The 21,940-nt window shown below is 37.9% G+C and overlaps 1 protein-coding gene across 2 annotated transcripts in view; it reads left to right on the top strand.

Annotated features, from left to right (window-relative positions):
- ZNF217 (zinc finger protein 217) overlaps window positions 1-21,940 on the top strand; it is a 28,169-nt gene that overhangs the window by 1,767 nt on the left and 4,462 nt on the right. The window contains exons 2-4 of one of the 2 annotated variants that reach the window (XM_035900868.1): window positions 12,589-14,382; window positions 16,550-16,675; window positions 17,524-19,116. In XM_035900868.1, coding sequence (XP_035756761.1) covers window positions 12,978-14,382; window positions 16,550-16,675; window positions 17,524-19,116 — 3,124 coding nt within the window. In that variant the 5' untranslated portion in view covers window positions 12,589-12,977. Of the gene's footprint in view, window positions 1-12,588; window positions 14,383-16,549; window positions 16,676-17,523; window positions 19,117-21,940 lie in introns of those variants that run through there. The other variant, XM_035900869.1, reaches the window with a different exon arrangement.

Raw genomic sequence — 21,940 nt, forward strand, 5'->3', positions numbered from 1 at the left:
ATCACTAATCCTTCTGTAACATATTTTTTTTAATGAGCAATATTGTAGTTCTGTGCAAAATATTTGGATTTTGTATCTCGCAGCTCGTTCTTGAAAGCAGGATGCATTTTCAAGTTTTGTCTTTGAGTTTTTAGGATGATGAATATGAAAAACAAATAACTTTAGAAACATGGTTATTACAGTGATTATTGATTGGCTTGGCCTACAGCCAAGCGACTCTTCTGCATGCACCAGAGTTGCTGATTTAAATTCTATAGATTCTTTTTCGTATGTTAGCCTTTTTGAATCGTTAAACGGTATATATAGCTATTTAGGAACAGTAGATCAGTTTTTAGTTAAGGTTGTTCAATTATGTCTTCATCGCTTTGGAGTTGGTTGAATGACTTGACATGAGATTAAGCACAACAAAAGAAAAGGCAGGGGAACAACAGCTGCCTTCCAGTACCAGAGCACTAGTATTCTTAGCAGTTAAGCATTTTACCTTTTAATATTATGTGGTGTCAGGTTTAAATGTTAATATTTATATTCGTGTTTACAAGAACCTTAGGCATTCTGATAAAACATCAGAGACTCGAATCCTGGATATTCCGCGTTTTGGGGTTGTTTGTGTCTTGCATTTTTAAGAAAATTGTCTTTAAGATCTGATACTGAGGAGTGAATTGATCTCATTAACTTTTCAGACAAAAGTAGCAAGCAGTCACCACTAGTTTGTACTTGTTTAGTTACTGTGTGGTAAGAACTTTAAGGTGTGTCCTTAATGGCAACTGACGATTCTTGCTGTGAAGCCTTGTTTATTTTAGGTAGATGTTTTATACAGAATTTCCAGTGGGACAAATTACTACACTGGCTGCACTTATTCTTTCTGAAGACTGGCTGTAAGCATAAGAGAATAATTTTGCCATGCTGCAATCAGTATGTATTTTCAAATTGAAGCCATTAAGTTTTGCTGTGTATTTTGAGGCTTTTCCTACTTCCTTTGTTTAAACATTCTTAAACAGGGCATATCATATATGAATTTAAAACATTCACATGGCACTATTGGGGCCGGATTTAAATTTAAAATGAGTACCTATGTCCTTGTTGATCAAAATAGAAAAAACATTTCTTTAAATAAGTGGATGTTTTCTGGTTTTGAATGTGGTAAGAAGGCTATATTTGTATCTTGTAAACAAAGTTTCATATTAAGTAGTCTTTAGAGAATGGCTTCCAGGCTTTGGATTAGTGGATTTTTTTTTTTTTTCTTCATTTTAAGAGAATAAGGGTTTTTTTTGTTGTTTTTTGCTTTGTTTTGGTAGGGGTGGGGAGAGCAAGATTTAGAGTAGGAACTAGAAAGAAGAAAATAATAAACTTTAGCACCTTTTATCAGAGTGTCTTACACAAAAGGTTACTTCATTTTGGTTTCCCCTTTCATTAGATCACACTCAAAAAATTTCTTTTTGAACACTTCTAATCTTCAGTCTGTATCTTCTTACTACTATATTTTCATTTAGAACTCTGATAGATTAATATCATATTTTAGATGAACAAAGTGCTAAGTAATTACTGTGATCGGGGGAAATAATTTTAAAAGGGAACTGTGGGTTTCATTTAGAGTTTCAAAACGGTGATTACAATAAACTTTTAGTTACAAAAATCTGAGAGTTTGTAATTGAGAAGCTCTGGGGAAATGTTAAGTAAATCTTAACTTCCCTTTGTTCTTTGGGACTTTTTGTTGTCCCAGCTCTTTTTAACCTGATTCTTGATTTGGAATTCATTGTCCTAGTAAAAGATTCCATACACTGTATATGTAAATACACTCCCTCTTTCCTGTGTTATGAAATGCTGTAACTACCGCTGGCATATGGAAAGAACAGGCCCCCCCTTCCCTAAGGTAAAGTGGGCTAAGCTTTCTTTTCTTTGCGAGAAGCTGAAAGAAGAGTTTGACCTTTGAACTCGCCCTCACACTTCCACACTGCTTTCAGGATGATTAAATAACCAAGGATATTTGCCTGTGTCTTATGCTTATTTATCTCACTTAAAATGTTCTAATACTTAACTGTTGAGGTATTGTCTTTAAATATAGCAAGACACTGCATTTCAGTTGCAGCAGGGCTGCCATTTGCCAGCTCAGCCCTCTTATTTTTGAGGCTCTTGATTTAGAACATCAGCATTCCAATCAGATACTCTTTCCACATCTCATAACTGCATTAATTTCAAACTGCTGTTTACTTTTAATGGACTTTGGGTCATTTCTGATGACTCTTGACCCCCTTTTTTAAGGTGACTTTAGTAACAAAAAAGTTTTTCTGGTGCATTAATACGATCAGGGGATTCTGCTGACTACTGTATGCATGCTTTTAGAGAGATGTGACTCATACCACAAGAGATTTGCAACTGAATACAAAAGTAAGGAAAAGGATATGACCACGCTGTGTAAGATTCTCAAAATGTGTTGTATTTTAGGATTAAAAAAACCAAATGCATTTTTCCAGCCTAAACTTACCTAGGGTTTTGTGCACCTCCAAACAGAAAGCTATTCTCAAAACTATTTGCTTTTAGAAATCACCTTTTTTTTTCAGTGAAATTCCCAAATAATCTTGTTTTGTTGCTCATGAAAACTTATTTATGCCAAGCCTGGGTGTATGTCAATGGGGAAAAAAATATTAAAACTTCTGTTATAATCATATGACTTTGGTCAGAGCATAGTTTATAGCTTATCATAAATCTAGTGCTCTTCCTCCTTAACTTTTTTTAAGGGGGGCACCAAGTTAAGTGGTATGATAAGAACAGACTTTCAAAGTAAAACAATGTATGTGCTGTGAAAAAATGAGTTTACAAGTCAGAAAAACATAGGTGACATACTTGTTTCAAAATATAATGTCTTTGAGTTCCTTGCAGAAGATGGAATTGGTTATCAGACTGCCTTGAGAATTTCAAAACAAAGTACAAGAGGAAATGTGGTTAGAATATGCAGGAAAATCTATGTAGATCAGTGTGACTTAAAGATTTGAGCAGAAACCCATCCAAGTGTAAGTGAATAATTGACTGGATAGTGATTTTCTATGTGCTAAAGATTTTATGTAACTAAAAGTATCAAAGTCTGAGTTTGTTTATGCGCAATGGGTACACTTGCATTTTTCAGTGTAATAAAGTGAGTGCAGTTTACTCTGACATAAACTACATAAGGGAAATTAAAGGCCCTTGCATTGTGCTTCACTCTAATGATAGCTGAGAACTGGTTGGGTGAAATCCTTGGGGTTATGTCAGCCTTTCTTTCTTCTGGTACGCAGGTAGGAAGGAGCAAATTAGATGTACTCCAAAGACTATGATGTTTAGTATGTTGAAAGGAAAATGGATGTGAAGGTGGTCTGGAGAAGCCACAGTTTCTGTTTAGCTTTAGTATTTGTTTCTAATCTTTTTTTCTTATGGTAGTAAAATTTGTATGTGAAACAACTGCCTGTTTGAAAGGTCAGTTTCTTTTGGATGCTAACTACTCTTTCTAGGACAGTTTGGCACTCTGAAGCCCAGTATGTTGGACTACATCATTACACACATCCCGCTGTCCACTAGTGTGAGATAATGTAATGCTAGGCAAATGAAAAGGTTCAGTCTATGTGGGTCTCTGGAAGATGTCCTAGCTGCATGGAAGAAAGGAGGCAGCGATTTGAAGCATCTATTTCTAGCACTTTTCTATTTTAGTATCTTCAGATGCTAGTCCAGGGGATGACTTAAGTAGAAGTAAATGTCTTTCCTTTGGACCATGTACCTTTCTCCATCTTTCAAGACTGATTTTTGCAAATACATGATTGTGGATATGTTTGAAAGTGACAGCTTCGAAGTCTGTGCTTTGCAGAGGGGAGGGATAAGAACTTGCTGCTTTTTCTTCCAAGGTACAGGGTTTGAGCTGTGTTGAGCAAGAGTTAGATTCAGAGTTGAAATCAGGTGAGAGCACTAGGGAAGATTATTGACCTTAACAAAGTGAACTCTTTGGAAGTGACTACTTGTCTTAAATTCAGGAATATTAAAAGAATATATTTTTCTGTTATTTCACCTATGCTGCCCAAAGGGATGCAACTTGTCTATAATTGCTACAGAGGATCTTCTGGCTCTTGACTAATAAGGAATTAAGTCTAATTTGGTAAACTCCAAATTTACCACTTCTTTGTAGTTGTGGCCGCTGCAGAGGCCTAACATCCTTCTGCCAAGAAGTAAAAAAGTCAGATTAGCTTTTAAGGTCTCTGAAAATATCTTCTTTCGAACGAAAACTGAGACTAAACCTATAAGGCAGTCTGTGTAAGGTGAGACTGACTCAACAATAAAAATGTATCACTCGCTCCACCAAGAGAGTTTTTACCTGCTGTGGAGAGAACAATAAACTGTTTTGTAAGGTAAGGGGTCATTGCCAGTTTAAGTGCATGTAACTTCTTGATTTAATGAAGTTGCATCATCTTATAGCAGTGGTAAAATGTGTCCCAGACTTACTTAAAATAGGATCACTCTTGTGTCTTTCAACCTTTCTTTCTACTGCAGGTATTGGGCACTTCATATTGTCTAAGGTACGCTTTGGTTCTGTGGTTCCTGAGAAATTCTCTCTTAATCTGAGGGGAAAAAATCTGGCTGTTAGAGCAGTCCTTCTGAACTTTAAAAGTCAATACTTATTTGTAGCACTTCCTCCTTTAATGCCAAGAATTAGTCTCTTTTATATTTGCTCTTGCTCAGTGGAGGAAAAACATGTGCAAAATGATGCAAGCTTATATGTTCTCTGCTTTAAAAGGAATAATTACATCTTTTGATAGAAGAGGCATTCAGTTCACTGAGGAGACACATTCAGCTCATCCATCCTCTGCCAGAACACTGTTAGACATATAGCCTTAAAGAAAAAGGGACTCCACAGGAAAAGGTTTTTTAGAGAAAGGATATCCTTTGTTTCTATTAGTATAGATGTCTGAAATGGGGGGAGGGAGTTTTCCTAATATTGTTCATTATTAACTACTAGTTATTTTCCACTGGTGATTAAAATCCTGTTTGCTAGACTTCAGGGGGAAAAGGACTTAAAAGTGTGTCTGTCTTATCTGACTACAGATGAGCTTTCAATACAAAATCTTTCTAAAGTGTTTGTGGAGAAATGCCTGGGTAATAACGTTCTTGCATTCTGGTGTATGTGTCTCTGTTTCTTCTTATGAATTGTCTTAGAATCATTGCATTGGAAAGCTCTGTCATGTTGTTAGAAGGGACTGTGACTGAGGAAAGCAGAGTAGCCTCTCTCTTAGAGAGGGTAGAAAGATAAGCTGTGAAAACCCCTCTAAAAGTTTTAAGTTTAGGGTAACTTTGAAAACTTTGAGCCTGAAGGATGAAGACTAACAAGGGGACTTAAGTTTGCAGATTTAGGGAGTGGAAATTCCAATTTGGGGTCATCTTTTATGTTCTCTTTTCAACCTTAACGTCTTCGTTTTGATCTTTCCTGCAACTGAAACAAACAACTCTCTTCCTCCCCTTCCTCCCCCTAAATCTCCATTTCCTTTAAAGGTACTCGTGCTCTTCTTTATCAGACTGAACTGTTAACAAACTTTATTTAAAAACATTTTTGTACTTGAAAGCTTTGTATAAAAACGTGTGGATGAGAAACAATGTTAGGTGTACTCTTGTGCTCCTCCATTAACAAAGAAATACGCTGGGAAGTTGTGTTAAAATGATTTACTGTTAAAAGATAGAAGGGAGTAGCTCTTCCCTTCCCTAGAAAGCAATAGAACACACAGTAATGAAGAGTAAGTTGTTGACTTCACGTAGTGTTATGAAGAAAAGCTGACTTTTCTGCTGTTCTGCAAAATAATGTTTTATCTGTGCTGACTTTTATAGCTTTCCAGTGTTTTAACTTAAGTCATAGGCAGATATGGGCAGTTGTACTCTTTCAGAAATAAGGTCACAGCCTCTGCAGCAAATAGTGTTGTCTTCCCTGGATTTAGGGCCTCTCCTTCCCTCAAGTTGGGGTAGGAAAGACATTTCTATCTAATACAGGAAAACACCTTATTGCGCAAAGAGTGAGATGTATGTGTTTCTTCTTAAATAGAGAGAGGAAGTTATGTGGTTGCCATAAAAACCCTAACACCTGTAGAGACAAACTTGAAATTTCATACTGTGGATGTTTGGAAATCTGACTAATGTTTTGGAGCAATTGGTAAATCAGAACCTCACAACATCACCTTGCTTCACTTTCTGACTGAAGGTAGGAAGGAGCCTGTGAAGGCAACAGCACGCCAGTACTGCTTGTACAATGGTACACTGGTGGGTTCTCCAAATGCTACACCCACCATAGGTACTATTTCGAGAGTTTGGAGCTCTGGAATATTGTTAGCAACTACTTGGGGACGGTATTTTTGCTTAATATCCTGTGTGTGTACTAGGTGTGGTGCAACTGGCTTAACTTTATGCAATGATATAGATGTATATATAGAAAAAAATGCTCTAAAGAAGCTAAATTCAGCCTCGGCTCAGGATTTTATTTGAGAATTTGAAGTTTGTATTTAGTTATGCATGAGCTACTTTGCCTATGGTCAACATTATACTTGAATATAGATATGCCCAGGCAAAATAGATAATATCCATAAGGTAGTTTTTATTTGTGGTCTCAATGAGGAAAAAGTGATGTTAACTGGTTCATTTTATTTATGTTCATTAGATAGAACTGGAACAACTGTTGTGAAAAAGCAAAACTTGTAGATTGTAATGAAAAAGGTGTTTAAATAACTTGTTTCCAATAAGCAATCAGTAGTATAAAATATGTCATTAGCAATGACAAAGAGCAGCAAACTGTTCTGACGTATAAATGTACCGAGAGAAAAGAATGTTTCGCATAAAATGACTCTTAATATTGTGAAACTTCTTGAAACATGAGGAAAACTGTTATTTTTTTCTTTTAAAGTGGAATTGGGAAAGGTTCTCAAGTCAAGTAGACACAGTAATAATTAAGGTAGTTAATATGCAGCAGCTGGTGCTCTGGTGGGTTTTTGACCATAGGTTTCTTGTTCTTTGCTGGCACTGGGTTGTGGAGGATTTGAAACCTTGTGAAACCTTAGTAGGACAGTGGAAGACGCTTTGGTCATCTGTTAAACAGCGATGGCTTTGCTACCTGCCTTGAATTTAAGGATCTGCTAACAGTTTGTTGAGGTAGTTATGTCTGAGTACATACCCTTCTAGTATCCAGAAAAGTAACTAAGTATTATTTACTTAGTTGTAACTCTTCTAGTTTTCTCACTTCTGTTTTTAAGAAAGTGTTGCAGCAGCTAGGTTAACTTCTGTAATTGTTCCAGCTTGCTTTTTACAGTTTAACAATAGTTTTGCTAGCACAGAATTAGCAAGGTATAGTTTTTTCCTGATAGTAGCTATGCAACTTTTATTCCCAGTGCTTTGTAGCATTTAAAATGGGAAATTCAATGGTTAGACTTTGCTATTCTCTGAAAGGTGTGTCTTGAGTTTTTATTACATATTCGTGGAAATTTTGAAATGCAGGAAGTAGAAATGCAATAAAATTACTACTGATAGGTCATTTCCCGAAGAAATCTTTGAGACTGTAATATGTTGTCTTTGGTTGTGTAATTTAATAAAAATAAATTGAACTTCTCCACAGGCATTTAATTAAAAAATTCTCTGTTTTAATAATCCATTTATATGCAGCAGTATTTTGGTGTGGTTCTTAGGTTGTGTGGCAAGTGCAATGAAAACAAGATGTTCTCATCTGTCCAGTTTGATCTTTATTTACATATGTTTTGTGCTGTTTATAATGGGTATCGCTGCAAAGCTGTTGAAATATTTGACTAAAGGCCGTATAGCCAGTTATGACTCAGTTGTGAACTGAAGTTTACTAAGTGTTCAGGCTCTGGACTGTTGGAAGACTAAAGTACAATAGATGGCATTCGGCAGTTGAGAAGAATTTGCCACTTCTAGGAAATGGGCAGGTGTGCTGAGCAAGGCAAGTTCCTCCTGACCTGCTCATTCACCTCAAGGCTGTTGCAGCAACCACTGGAACGTGTGGGCCCTGGACTCTGGTGCGAGATGCACGTTAACATTTACAAATGCATAGGGGAGTCAGAAGTCAAGATTTCTTGACTCAGTTTATTGTGAGGAGGGATAGTAATTCTTTATTTTCAAACTTGAGTTAATCTGTAGCAAATTTATCTCTTTTCAGCTATTGGAAGGAAGGATTTCCTGTTTTGTTCTGTTCCTTTACTCAGTATCTCTGATACTGGTGTGTCTGTTCTTTTGTCTTCTGAAAGTGGAAGACAGCAGAAGAAACCCCAGGTACTTTATTTTTTTGTTGAGCTAATCTATGGACCTTCGGCCACAAATAGTTACAGTGCTTGTCAAAACTGCGGGTTGTCCACATTCCCAAGGAAGCAACAGTACAGAATTAAGGCAACTCTTGACAGTTTTGCTGCTGCCTACAGGGTTTGTAATAACAGGAATGTAATTAATCAGCATTTTTGGTCCTCAAATCCAAGGCATAATATTATATCTTCACTAGGAGGAAAGGTTTTGTTAATAATGGATAAAATCCTGATGTAGATATTTGGTTTGTAGTTTTAGCATGTGTTAGCTTGTCTAAACAGTGAGAACATAAAATTGTGCCTACTTGTAAAATCCATATATCTAATCAGTGAAGTGTGTAATCACCAGATATGAAAATAAGACTAGAGCTTTGTAGTTCACCTTCTGACTCTAGTAGTATTATCTTTTTTCTTCTCTGATTCAATACAATTTTGTCTAGATGAATCTGCAGTTTTCTTCAGAAATGCTACCTGCATTTTTTTCAGTCTATAGGTACTATGTCCCGTATATGATGGTATATCCACGAACAATAGTTGCCTGAACTGCAAACAGGCATTTCAGATTCCTAAAGCAGGAATATCTTGCTTTGCAATGGTGCCTAGAGGATGAGTTCTTCAAAAGTGTTTAGAGCCTCCTATTAAAAACAGTGAAAGTTTGAAAAGCATTCAGCAGCTAACACAGGTTGGTGGAGGTGTGTAAAGTGCTTTGAAGAGCCGTGGAAGGAATCTCCAAAGGGCTTGTTCAAACCTATTGATACCTAGTCAAATTTGGATCCAAACTCCTTAATAGAACTCCTTTCACAATCTGGGTGTTAATGTTCTGTATTTACATAGGCAGTTGTGAGGACAGGTTTAGATTTTTTTAGACAGCTGAGTAATGTCTGCTTTGATACATTTGAATGAGATGAGATTGAAACAGACCCATTTTCAAAGGGTTTACCAGAGAAAATGTTATTGATTGATTGAGGTGGATTTTTCACACATCAGTGACCAACCTAGGGCCTTCCCTAGACTTGATCTGTGCCCGTCCCTTAAATTCTAATAAATCTTTAAGCATGTGGTTTTTACAAAATGCTTGTATTATCCTACGTTAGGTTTGAGTAGAACCAGGTGTGGTGGTCCCTGTTACAAGGGTGTCTCTTCCACCCATATCTTATCCCAGAATGCTGTGGGGGATAGGGGATTGAGTGTGGATTTCTGCTGGTTTTCATGTGTCTTCTCTCTACAGTGACTTAATTCTCATTGCTGTATTGTGTATATGTTGTAATGCCACAAAGTGGGAAGCATAATAAAGTGTGATCAGCTCTTTCTGTGTTTGTAGACACCAGCAAGGAAATAGTTGATGACAAATCTCAGCGATTCACTACGTGGGACTTTAGACACTCTGGTGTTTGGCTCTGACTTCATACCTCAGAAATGCCTCTGGCCTTTTTGTAGGATGATTCTTATACCTATTACTGCAGAGCACTTATGTGTGGCTCTGAATATAAATGCATTAAACTCTTAAGTTTGTTCAGTTTATCTCGCCTGGATATTTGCTGTTGGTCTTCGGGAGCCTTCCAAAGTTGCTATTCATTTTTGGTTTGCGAATAAATTTTTTTCAGGCAGATAGTCACCATTTATGCACACGAGTTTTGCCACAGCATGTTACCCTGTTGTGTAAAAAATACCTCTTAAAACTGCTGTAGAAATAGAACAAAATGGCAAGTTGAAACGTGAAGTAAAACATGCTAACCAGCACCCTTTGTTATGTTTTTCCTTATGTTTTACAAAAGGGAAAGCTTTTTGAATACTTTGACTTCAAACTTTTGTTACAGCTTCTTCACCTGCCTGTAGGGGGTGAGTGAAAGCCAGAAAGTCAAAACTGAATAGGGAAGGAAGAAAGGCAAAAGCAAAGGCAGCTGTAGAAGTGATTCAGAAGTGTCACACCATAGACTGAACCTGTCTATTACAAAAGATTTTGGAGTCATTATACAGAGAGGAAGTGTTAATCATGGCAGTGATAAAACTGAAAATGGGGGTAAAGGGTGTGGTTAGAAAATAGACTTTGGCGGCAGAAAATCCGTGTTTTCTTGCTATCGACCTGTCAGCCAGTGGCCTGTTCCCTCTACACTCCCTACCCTACCACCCAAGATCCCGCCTCCATTTTGTGTTTAGCTTAGCCTATGATGAGTCTTTGGCCCAGTCCTGAAACAACTTGAGTTTAAAAAAGCTAGAAGCTTCTTGTTAGTCTTGATCATTCTCTAGACCTGGATTAGAGGACTGGACAAGAAGACACTAAGCTCTGGAGATGGGGGGGGGGGGAAAAATGGAAGATTGTGGTTTTTTTTTTTTTTTTTTTTTTTTTTAAACCCATCTTCATTAGGCTTCAGGATCTCGTCACCTGCATGATGATGGAAAAGCAGCTGTTAACTTTTCAAATTAAAACCAGAGTATTCTCGGGGCAAGGCTGTAGTGCAGTGAGTGGATAAAGTGTTTGAGATGTTGGATCTATTATTCCTAGCAATATGTTGTCATGTTTCCTTTCCCAGGTGGTTATCTTGCCTGGGCGTGGCTTGTTCTGTGGTAGGTAAAGGTATCCAATGTAGTTGAAGGCATCATATCAAACCTTGGGTCTATAGATAGAGATAGTTGCCTTTTCACTGCAGCTGGTTAAAGTTCCTGTCCCATTAACCTCCCATGGCTGTTAGACATACTGGTTCTGCCAGCAGGAGCGTTATCTGGAGCATATCTAACATGTTTGGGCCACTGAACTGTGTAAACAGTTCAAGTTCTGGTGGCTGGTTTCTAGTGAAGTGGTTTAAGATTTAATGGCTTAAGACCACCTTTTTCTGTTTGACCAGCACTGCTGATCAGAAAAGGCTGGAGAAAGTAACCTCAGCTGCATAGCTAGCTATATCTTTACTGGCTACAACTGCTTGTCATGGGAATCTCTGTAGCCTGAACTATTATTACAGGATTGTGTTTGAATTGTTACCCTTTCTTTGGCTGAAATGGAACAAAATGTCTCCTTTTTTTTTTTTTCTCCTAATAAAAGCAAGGCAGAGGAGGAAGTTGAGATGAATTTTAAACCCCTGCTTTGCCCATTCTGTCTTCTGCTATAAGAGCTATAGAGCATATTGTGTTTTGAGGCATGTTAATTCAAGTTACGTGAATCACTGGCCAGCTGTCTTTTATGAAATAATTTGCAAAAGTTTGAGGTTTGAGTCAAACTTTGAATATATTCTTTTCATTGGATATTCATGTGTTTGGAAATGTGCCTCATCTCGGAATGATTCCTCTTCAATTTATATGGTCTTGTATTAGTTTGGTAGACTCTTCCTTTATCCAAAAATCTGATCAAGCAGAGTCCTGAACTCCACAATGCTAGAATTTGACAGCCCAAAGAGTGGTGGCCATTAATTGCTGCTAGCAGACATTATAACTCTTAGAGACTTAGAGATTTAAATTGGAGTTATGATTAACTATACTATAACCCTTTTTAATCTTGTGGAGTCTTAAACCTTCCCTTTTGAGTATAATAAATAGAAGACTTTTTTTTTTGTGGCATGCGATTTGAAATTAGAAGTGTTTCCTTTTTAAGTTCACCTCCCAGATGATTTAAATACTAAACTCCAGTTCAAGAAACACTATGATTAGTTTATTTCAAACTTTGAGATGATCTAATTGTGCCACCCCAAAATTGTCTCAGAGACTGTAAATCTATGGATGACAGTAAAAGCTTTGAGTACTTAATTCAAAGATTTGTACTGACGCTTACTGTGTACCAGAACTATGAAAGCTGATTCCAAGCTGTCTAGTCTTGGGGGGGGGGGGGGGGGAAGTATTTTGCTCAACAGCCTTCAAAGAACAAACAAGTAAAGCTTTACTGTGCCTCTGAACACTGGTTTCACAGGGTCGAGGAAAGGTTACTTCGGCTTGCTGCATTTACTTGTTATGAATTCAGTAATTTATGTATTGAAATATGGTTTCAGCAGCTTTACGTAACTGGGTAAGAGTAGGTTTAGAATAGCTAATAGTCAAAGTATTGCCTTTATATAGCAATCTTTAATACAGAAGCCCAGCTAATAGAATACAGGTATGTTCAAGACCATACTATTTCAACTATGGTGGGTAGAAAAGTGACCAGTGTCTTCTAGCCTGTCCCTCGTTGACTATTTATTAAAAGTATGCCTTCTGTGTTCAAGAGCATTCAATAGTTCTATAGGCCCAATGTTTTCATTATTTGGGAGACAATACCTTCCCTTTCTTTTGAAAAGTCTAACTGACTGTTTTCTCTCTTCTCCAGGTGCTGGAGTTCTTTGTGGCACTGAACTTGTCCTTGAGTGTATTTTTCCTAATGCAACTATTTGAAGTGTTTGTACAAAGAAACTAAGTGCAACTGACTGTTTCTACTGACTTGAAAAATCAGAAGAAATAGTTTGAAAAAACTTCATCCCATCACTGAGAGAACCGATGGATATACTTCCAGTGATGTGTGAACACAGATAAAAGCGGAAAAGAAATAATTTTTTGCTTGTGGAAAAAATCTTTTTCCTGGCAGAGGTCTTTTAGCTTAGCAGACTTGTAAGCACATGTTGGAGAACTTTACAAGTGTCCTTATTGTGATCAGTGAGCATCCCCAAAGAACTGAAACCTTACATTAAAACACGTAATAGGGAACAGAACGTAGGAAACATGCCAACTCAGCCTCTCTTGGCATACATGGATGGACCGGATGGAATAGCCAGTACTGTTGGTGCACAGATGGAGAATAACGATGCCTCAATGACAATAAAAGGAACAAACACAATTTCTTACAAAAGCTTGCAAGAAAAGTTTCTCATGCAAGCTGAGGGATGCATGCCTCTGGACTGCATGTTTTGTGATGAGACTTTTAAACATCCTGAAGAACTTGGTAAGCATGTTTTAACTCAGCATAGGCCCACTCTTTGTGAACCAGCTGTTCTGCGTGTTGAAGCAGAGTATCTTAGTCCTCTAGATAAATGTCAAGTAAGAACAAATTTGCCTTCACCAAACAATGAAAAGGACAGTGAAGAACTTAGTTGTGAAGTTTGTGGACAAACATTTGATGAGGCTTTTGATGTCGAGGCACACATGAAAAAGCATAAAGATTCTTTCACGTATTGGTGTAATGTATGTGGAAGAAGATTTAAGGAGCCGTGGTTCCTCAAAAATCACATGAGAACGCATACTGGAAAGCCTGGTTCTAGAAACAAGCACCAGCAAGGTTCTGAAAGCCCCATAACAATAAATGAGGTGGTGCAGGAGCATGTAACTGAAAATGTAACATCACCTTACAAAATTTGTATGGTTTGTGGTTTCCTATTTCTCAATAAAGAGACTCTAATTGAGCACAGTAAAGTGCACACCAAAGAATCAGTACCCAATGGTGAAAGCCCCCAAGTGACTGGTGAACCTAATACAGAAGAAATGTCTCAAAGAGAGGAATTTTTGCGATTCTTGAACTTAAGACCAAACTTGGTTGCAGAAAATGACAAATCACAGAAACCTGTGAAATGGATAGCTGAACTAGATCCTTTCAACACATACCAAGCATGGCAGCTGGCTACCAAAGGTAAAGTTGCAGTTGGTCATGGCCAAAATAAAGAACCAGGGCAAGAAGGAAGTACAGATAATGATGATTCATCTTCTGATAAAGAAGAGCTCGGTGAAATTTGGAATGCAAATAAAGGTAGCCAGTCTGAAACTACAGGGAAGTCAAAAGTAAATAAAAACAGCAGTTATACAGGGAATGGTAATGGTAACTTATCCCAAGACAAATTGAAACATGCCGGTGGTGAAGTGCCTTCTATGGAGATGGATTCTAAATTGTCCCAGAACAAAGAGAAACCAACACACTGTTCAGAGTGTGGTAAAGCCTTCAGAACGTACCACCAGCTAGTCCTTCATTCCAGAGTACATAAGAGAGACAGGCGGACTGATGGAGAGACTTCAGCTGCTTCGAGGACATGCTGTGGTGATATAATTGCGAGTCTGGATGAAAATGGAGCAGGAGAACGAACAGAAGGAGGCTCTGAAGATGGATCTGAAGATGGGCTTCCGGAAACACTTAATTTAGGTGAGTAGCATTTTGAGCACGTAAGTTTGAAATAGCTGTTACTGTAGTGTTTAGGAACTCTTTAGAGCCAAAGAATGCAGCTTGCCTTCCTCAGTTATCTTCTCAAAATGTGGCCAGAGATATGAAATGTTACGGTGGGGGAAGGGGAAAAGAGGAAAAAAGGGGGAAAGAAAAGCTCTGACACCGCCATTTTGAGGTCTTTGAAGTTGTCTTGGGCCTTCTTGCAGTTATGATTTGGGTTACTGGAATCATTGAAATACTTTTAATAACAATCAGTCCCTGTTTACTTAGACACACACCCTCCCTCCCCTCTCAATAGCAAGTTTTTTAGTTTTACTGGATGCTTTTGAGTGTTGCTTATCCCTCCTTGTCCTGCATGTGTTCTTACAAATAGTATTTCTGAAGCAATCATAGTAGTTTCACTTTTTTTCCCCTGCATCTTGTAAGAAAGGGCAGAAAATGTCCAGTGCTCAATATGAGCAGTTGTTAAGATCCTGAGAAGTAGGGAATAAATCCAAACTTTTTCCATCAAAGTGCAGGTTGCATGTTTCTTTGGAACAGTATGTAACTTGAAAGCCTGAATGTCAGAACCAGCAATTTTAAATTAATTGCATAAGGACATTCATGTAGGCTATTAATATGTGGACATCGTGTGTGTAAGAGAGGTACGTATTTAAATCCTCTTCCTTGAAGGGTTGCTAACAGTTCTCTTTGATGGAGTAGATGGGCTCAATCTGTATGTTACTTGGGATTAATCCTGTATCTCACTGTGTCTTAGAAAAACAAATGATACTGAACAATTCCTTAACTGAAAAAGATTGCATGTCTGAGGACAAAAATAGTGAGAAGTCTTCTAGCTAATCTAGCACTCTTGTGTGACATGCTTTGAGTCTGCATTTAAAGAACAAACACTTGCATAATCTCAAGAAAAGACACGACGTACAGAATGTCCTGGCACACATGGCTGACACTTCCATTTCTGGTAATGTGCAGCCCTTTATTTTGCCTCCAGTAACAAAGGAATGGAATTATTACCTAATGTTAACTTGCTTGTTTTGTTTCTCAGTGTCTTATCCTAAACTACAACAGCTTTCATTGGGAGATGCTGAGTCATGCTTAGTGAGATGTTATCTGTTTGTTTAAAACAGTTATGGCTTGTCTTAGCCATAGTTTAGCCGTACTTAGTGTTTTCAGTATAGAAGCTTTCAACATGTAGGAACTTCAGAGAACTGTTTTAAGCTATCTATTACGTATCTAACATCTTAGTCAAGCAAAAAGTCTCCTTCCTTCTCTTCCCACTGTAGCTTTCTAGTTAGCTTTGACTTGGTTATTTTACTGAAGTTGTCCTGATGTTTTTTCAATTCAGCCTGCCAAAGAAATCATGTTCATTTGAATGCTGTATTGTGTGTAAGCTTTCTCCCCTTTCTTGTGAAGACATTATGCTGTACTTGCCGCCCTCCAGTGGTGACTACTGCTGCTTACACTTGAGCGGAACAAGTTTTTCATATGTGAATTTGTTCCTTGAATACATATTTCGCAGTATAGCAACCCCTGTCACTTTCCTATTCCTGTATTTGTCAAAGCTTTACTCATTAAATCTAAGGATGTTGTTATACAGGCACAACTCTCTGTTGATCAGCGCAGAAATAATAATATTACAATGAATAAGAAAATCCAGCTTCCTCCCCACCTTCCTTTCCCAAAACACCTTCGTGTGTTTTGCCATGGTGTGCAGAGCAGGTTTACAGTCTGAATCATCACCCTCACACTTAGTAATTCAAGCACTCCATTTATAAAAGAATACAGTTTATAACCTGTATGAATTTTCGAGATGGGCCACTCTCCATTAAGTTGCTGTAGGTCAGTAAAGATAATTTTCCTTTACTTCTTTTGAGGCCTAGTTTTGCGTCTTGTTTGTTCTCTGGGGCTTCTTCGTTACCGTCACTAACCACAGTGTTACTTGGCACAGGCAGAAACCTTTTTAACTCTTTTGCTCTTTGATTGCTAAGTGTGCAGGAGTACAGAACAAAAGTAGACTGCAGGAGTTGACAACAGTTCGTCATTCTGTGTTTTTCTTTAGAGACAGTTAAGATAGTTACTTACAGTTTTAAATGAGACTCCAAATTTGCATTTGCTCTTCATAATATAGCTATATTTTCTCCCAAAGATAAAAATGAAGATGGTTTGGAAAGAGCAAAAGTTAAAAACCTTGGAGCCTCCAGAGAATGCAGCTATTGTGGAAAGTATTTTCGCTCAAATTATTACCTCAATATTCATCTCAGAACTCATACAGGTAAATGGGCTTCACCTTTGTGGGAGGGGAAGGAATTCTGTTGAATCCAGTTGGATGGAATGTTTGGTTTTGCTTAAGAAAAAGCAGAATTTGCCTTCAAAACTATTGATATTAAGAACAAAGTTTTCTCCAATGCAAAAAAAAAAATTCCAATTGAAATTTCTTAGAAGGAATTATTTATTTACATATTTACAGAAGTGTAAATATTTTTGAATAGGGCTAATTACATCAAGTACTCTTAAGAATACAGTATATTTTAAAACAATAATTCTAGCAAAAAATTGGTGGTGTTTTTTTTTTTTTTTTTAAAAAGCCTGTTTCCTAAGTACTAAGTTGATTGTCTGACAGTTGCTGCTACCTGGGAAAAAGCTGTGTCTATTTTTGAGTTCAGCTTTTTGTTTTCCACAGCCAGGCAAACTCTTTCTACTTCTGTTAATGTATGTCCCTGTTTCTTTTGAAACAGCTCTATTTATAGATGAACTGTAACATTTGTGTTGTTGAATAGCGTACTTGTGGTATGATCAAGGGCTACAAATTGTTGGAGTTGACCCACAGCTATACTTTGTGCTTATCTCTGCCAAACATATTGTCAGCTACCATCTCCATACATAGCCAACGTGTGGAAAATATCTTCATCGTAGCCAGAAGATGTCACTGTAGTTAGTAAAAGCAGTAAGATGTAGTTGTTTAAATGATTTAGATGAGTTTGAGAATTAGGAGTATGTGGAAGACAAAAGAAAAATATATTTTACTTTTTTGCAGTCTACGTTATTCCCTTGTCTTTAATTGTATTCAAGACTTCAAATCAAACTGTATCAAACTTATTTACTGATAAAACTGTGTTTCAGGTGAAAAACCGTACAAATGTGAATTCTGTGAGTATGCAGCAGCACAGAAAACTTCACTGAGGTATCATTTAGAGAGGCATCACAAGGACAAGCAAGCTGATAGTGCAGCAGACGTGAAAAGTGACAGCAAAGTTTCATTACAGAGTCAGGAGACGGAGCTCTTGCTGGCTGCTGATGGTGCTCAAGAAACCAAAAATTCGAAGAGGCTTTTTGATTGTGCCAAAGATGCTGTGGGCTGCCCACCTCCCAAGCAGCAAAAGGAAGTTCTGTCCTTGAACAATGCAATAGGCAGCACAGTCCTTTTAAAAATGAAAAATAATTCTAGGGAGTTGAACAAAGGTTCTGTTTGTAACAATTCAAACAAAATACACGAGAATGTGTCCTCTCCTTACCTGGAAAAATTAAAGGCTGAGAAGGAAACAAAGGAAGCTCAGCCCAATGTTCCTCATAAAAGAGAGAGAGAGGCTTCTGTGGCATCAGAGGGAGATGACGTCCAGTATGTTTGTGCTTTAAAGGATGGAAAAAATGTGAATGATGTGCGAGAGTGCACTGAAAACTACAAACACAAACCTGTGGTGGACTCTCAAGAAAAGCCCTTGAACTTATCTATTGGGACTTCACAAGAATGTTCAGTGGTTTCAACTAGAGGCCTCCTAGCACCCAGCACCTGTCCATTTTGTACTTACAGAACATTTTACCCGGAAGTCCTAATGATGCACCAGAGGCTGATGCACAAATACAATCCTGACACCGTTAACAAAAATGCCTATAGAAGCAAGGCTCTAGCTAAAGCCAGACGCACTGGATGCCCTCCAGCTCTGCTTGGTAAAGATGTGCTTCCCCTGTCTTTTAGTTCTAATAAAAGTAAGGCTTCCCCATCTACACAGCAAAAACTGTTGCAAACAGGGAAAGCTAAACAATGTCACCCTCCACAGAACAAGGTCCCTCTCTTTTCAGTGACTGACTCCAGCAGCACAGCCCCGAGTAACCTCAAGTTTCATAAACAGCAAAGTAACGTTGGAGCTCAGGCAAATAACTGTAGACAACCTCAGCAAGAAATGCACTCCAGTTCCAGTATCTCTCCAGTATTGGACAGAGTTAAAAGATCTGAACCTAAAGTAAAAGCTCTAAGTGTCCCAGTGTCTCAATCTGGTCTAGTAAGCAGCAGTATGAATGGGGCTCTCGACTCTCACCTAAATGAATCTGCCTGGTCTTGTCATCGAGGAAGAGACTATCTTTGTAGTAAATCTGTGAGCAATGTAAATCTAGACTATGGTGAAACGTCTTCTAAAAGAATGAAACCTAATCTGTTAGCTGTTGAACATATTGACTCTCCAATGGCTAATTACAGAAGATATGAAATGAGCAGATTTCGTGTTGCAAACAGATATGCAAATCTGCTACCTCAGGAATGTTCTCGCACCAAACCTGCATCTTCTGTTTTGCCAACCAAACAAGGGCTTCTGAATTCGGATGATGTTGATTCTGCTAATGTATTGACTGTTCTCAAACCTTACGAGCCGTATAGCTCTGGATCACTTTACAGTTCTTGTGGATCTAGCAACAGCCAAGTAACCAGTTCTACAGTAGAAGGTACTGTATCTCCTTCCTAGTTAAATGTCTTACACTATTACAAAGGAAGGTGAATGAAAGATAAATAAGTGTGTACCCACCTTGAAACAGAGAAAATTAAGCTGCACTTAGCATTTCACCAAGTCCAGTCAATGCTTGGATTTTAAATTTAAAATCCAGGTTCAGCAAACTCCTAGCTTGGGGAATTAGGTGTGGAAGGTCTGAATTTTAAAGAGGGATTTAAAGTTCCTCAAGTTCCCTCCTCCCCGCTGCCATGGGTCTCTGATAGCAAACATGTATTGTTTGCTCATCAGAGCACTCCAGACATGCTAACTAATCCAGGAGTGGCATGGAATGAGCCTTTCTGCTTAACATACAAGAAGTCTTGGACCATTTGGAATATTAATAAAACTCCTTACAAAAAAAAAAAAAAAGCTGTCATGGACAATTGTTCCCTTCAGTTGCAGACAAGGATGTATTATAAATCATAAAACTGATTTAAATCTTACACTTCCTGTTGTTCAATGGGGTTTTATAATGTTTAGTTTTTAGTAGGAACAGAATAGTTTGTTAAATGAAGACAACATATTTTCTGTTCTAATTATGGTGTCTCATTGCACTAAAGTAGTAATGCTTTGTGGGAAATTCTGGGGCTAGCAGAGATATGTTTTGTGATGTATTTGGAAATATTTGGTACTTTTATGAAATATGTGCTTTTTGTGTTTTGTTCTTGATTAACGTTTTCAAAACTTAGCAGGAGGCCAAGATTAAAAGGTGCTAGGTGGTATTTAATCAGTTTCTGACTATTTGTAGATGTTATTTAGTCTTTGAGCTGAGGTCAGTATAGACCTAGCTATAAATATAGGACTTTGAATTTTGAAATGAAGATCCTATTATAAAAATGAATAGAGTGTGTGTGTGCTCTGTAGTCATAAAGTCTCTGCTAAGTTCTTAAACTCTGTGAATGCTCCCATTCTGTGGAAGTAGTAAGATTATTCTTCTGAAGCAGTCTGAGCTCATAACAAGCAGGGGTGTGTTAACCTTAAGTTAGAGCAAAATGCTAAATCTGCATTTAGTTATGTGGCAAAAAATGTATTCTGTAACTGTTCTGGTTTTTGTTTGCTTGTTTTAGGGTTGTGTGCTTCATAAATACTCACGCTTGCTAGGGTTATGGAAGGATGAAGGAAAGTGTTACAGTTCTGTTTCCAGTCTGGGTAGGAAGTGGATAAAGGAAAAGCCAGCATCACAGTTGACTCACTGAAGTGGTTGTGAAATGGAGTTAATTCCCAGTTTCATGAAGAGTGTTGTCTGTGTACCATGAATTGCTATGAGGAATGTAAAATGGGCTCTAGGTTATGCATAGAATGCAGAGGGACAGGCAGAAGGACAAATGTTGCTGTCTTCTGATTCCTAGTGATCTGAGAGAATGAAATACATGCAGGTGTTTTTCTGAGCACAGAAATGATTCATGCAGTTGTGGAATTTACAGTGCTTTGCAAGACTTTTTTAACTAATGGTTGATAACAGCTAAGAGATTGATGTATGATCTCAACATTTGGTGGACAACATCACTGTCCTTAAGGACTAAACTGTGTTAATTTACACCGAGAGGACTTCTGCTTCATGACATTGGTGTCTGTTGAGCAGATAGAACATTCAGGATTTTGAGGGAGTGCTCTCGATGTTGTATAAAACCCTGTTAATTTTCATGAAAACAGGAAGGGGAGAGTTAAAGTCTCTTGCAGCTTCAACCAGCTAGACAAGAGTAGCCTGTACTCCAAGGACTAAGTGGTGGGCAGTGTCTTGCTCCTTTCCAGCATTACTGTATGTTGGGGTTAGGGAAATTCTCTTATATTGCCAGTAGTCTTAGTGAGGTTAAGCCTACTGAAGTAGCAGTTGATGCAATACTATTTTTAAACAATGACTTCACTGGAATCCACCTTGTTCTTCTTTTGAAAGCTCCACCTGTCTGCCAGAAAAATCTGTGGTAGGCTTTTCTTCCTCCTCTTTGGTACAAGCCTGGAGACAGTAGCCTGTAGTCAAGAACTTTCTACTGTCTATTGTTATTTAGAGCTCTCAAAACTATGGCTGCAACTAATTTGACGGTATTGTTGTCATGGAAATAAAGATTTCATTGTTTGTTACACAGTGCTGTCTCAGGGCAAGAAAAGCAACTTTTTATGGCTGTTACCTACATTGGAAAGACTTGTGAAACAAGACCCCCTCTGTGGGTTTTTCTTAGCAACTTCAATAAAAGCCCCATGCAATAAAATGTAGGCTAAAAGCCTTAAAAAGGCTCATTTCCTAGTTTTCCAATCATTCTGCTCAGAAGTACCCAATGCAAACCTTGGTAGTTGGTTGAGAGGGTGGAGGGTAGCAGACAGACAAACTTCTCAGTAGTGGAGTTTTAATGTGGGCAGGGACAGTGGTGATGGAAGTTTCTGCAAATGCTTTTTTTTTTTTTTTTTAAAAAAAAGCTGAAGTACAACTGTTTGCCTAAGAGTTGCAACACTTCAGAGATGTATTTTGCAAGATAACATATGCAAAGTACTGCAGGTGCAGACCTGCAGGTTTCTGTAGTCTTTCTATTGAACTCTGGTGATATTCTAAAACATGATGTCAAAACCTTTTTTAAGGGCCTGTGTGCCTTGTGGCAACATTATTTAGGTCCTATGAACATGTTATGTCGCATGTTAAATGCTGGATCAAGTTGTCATGAGAATATGTTCCACTTGGCAAACTTGATTAAAGCATGATGCTTTCCGTTATTGCTTGTAAGCTCTGCCATTCTGTGTTGCCCTGAAGAGACAGAAACATTCTGAAACCACTCAGTTTGTGTTATTTT

The sequence above is a fragment of the Egretta garzetta genome, unplaced genomic scaffold (genome assembly GCF_000687185.1).
Source record: "Egretta garzetta isolate BGI_Z169 unplaced genomic scaffold, ASM68718v1 scaffold188, whole genome shotgun sequence".
In the NCBI taxonomy this organism is placed as follows: Eukaryota; Metazoa; Chordata; class Aves; order Pelecaniformes; family Ardeidae; genus Egretta; species Egretta garzetta.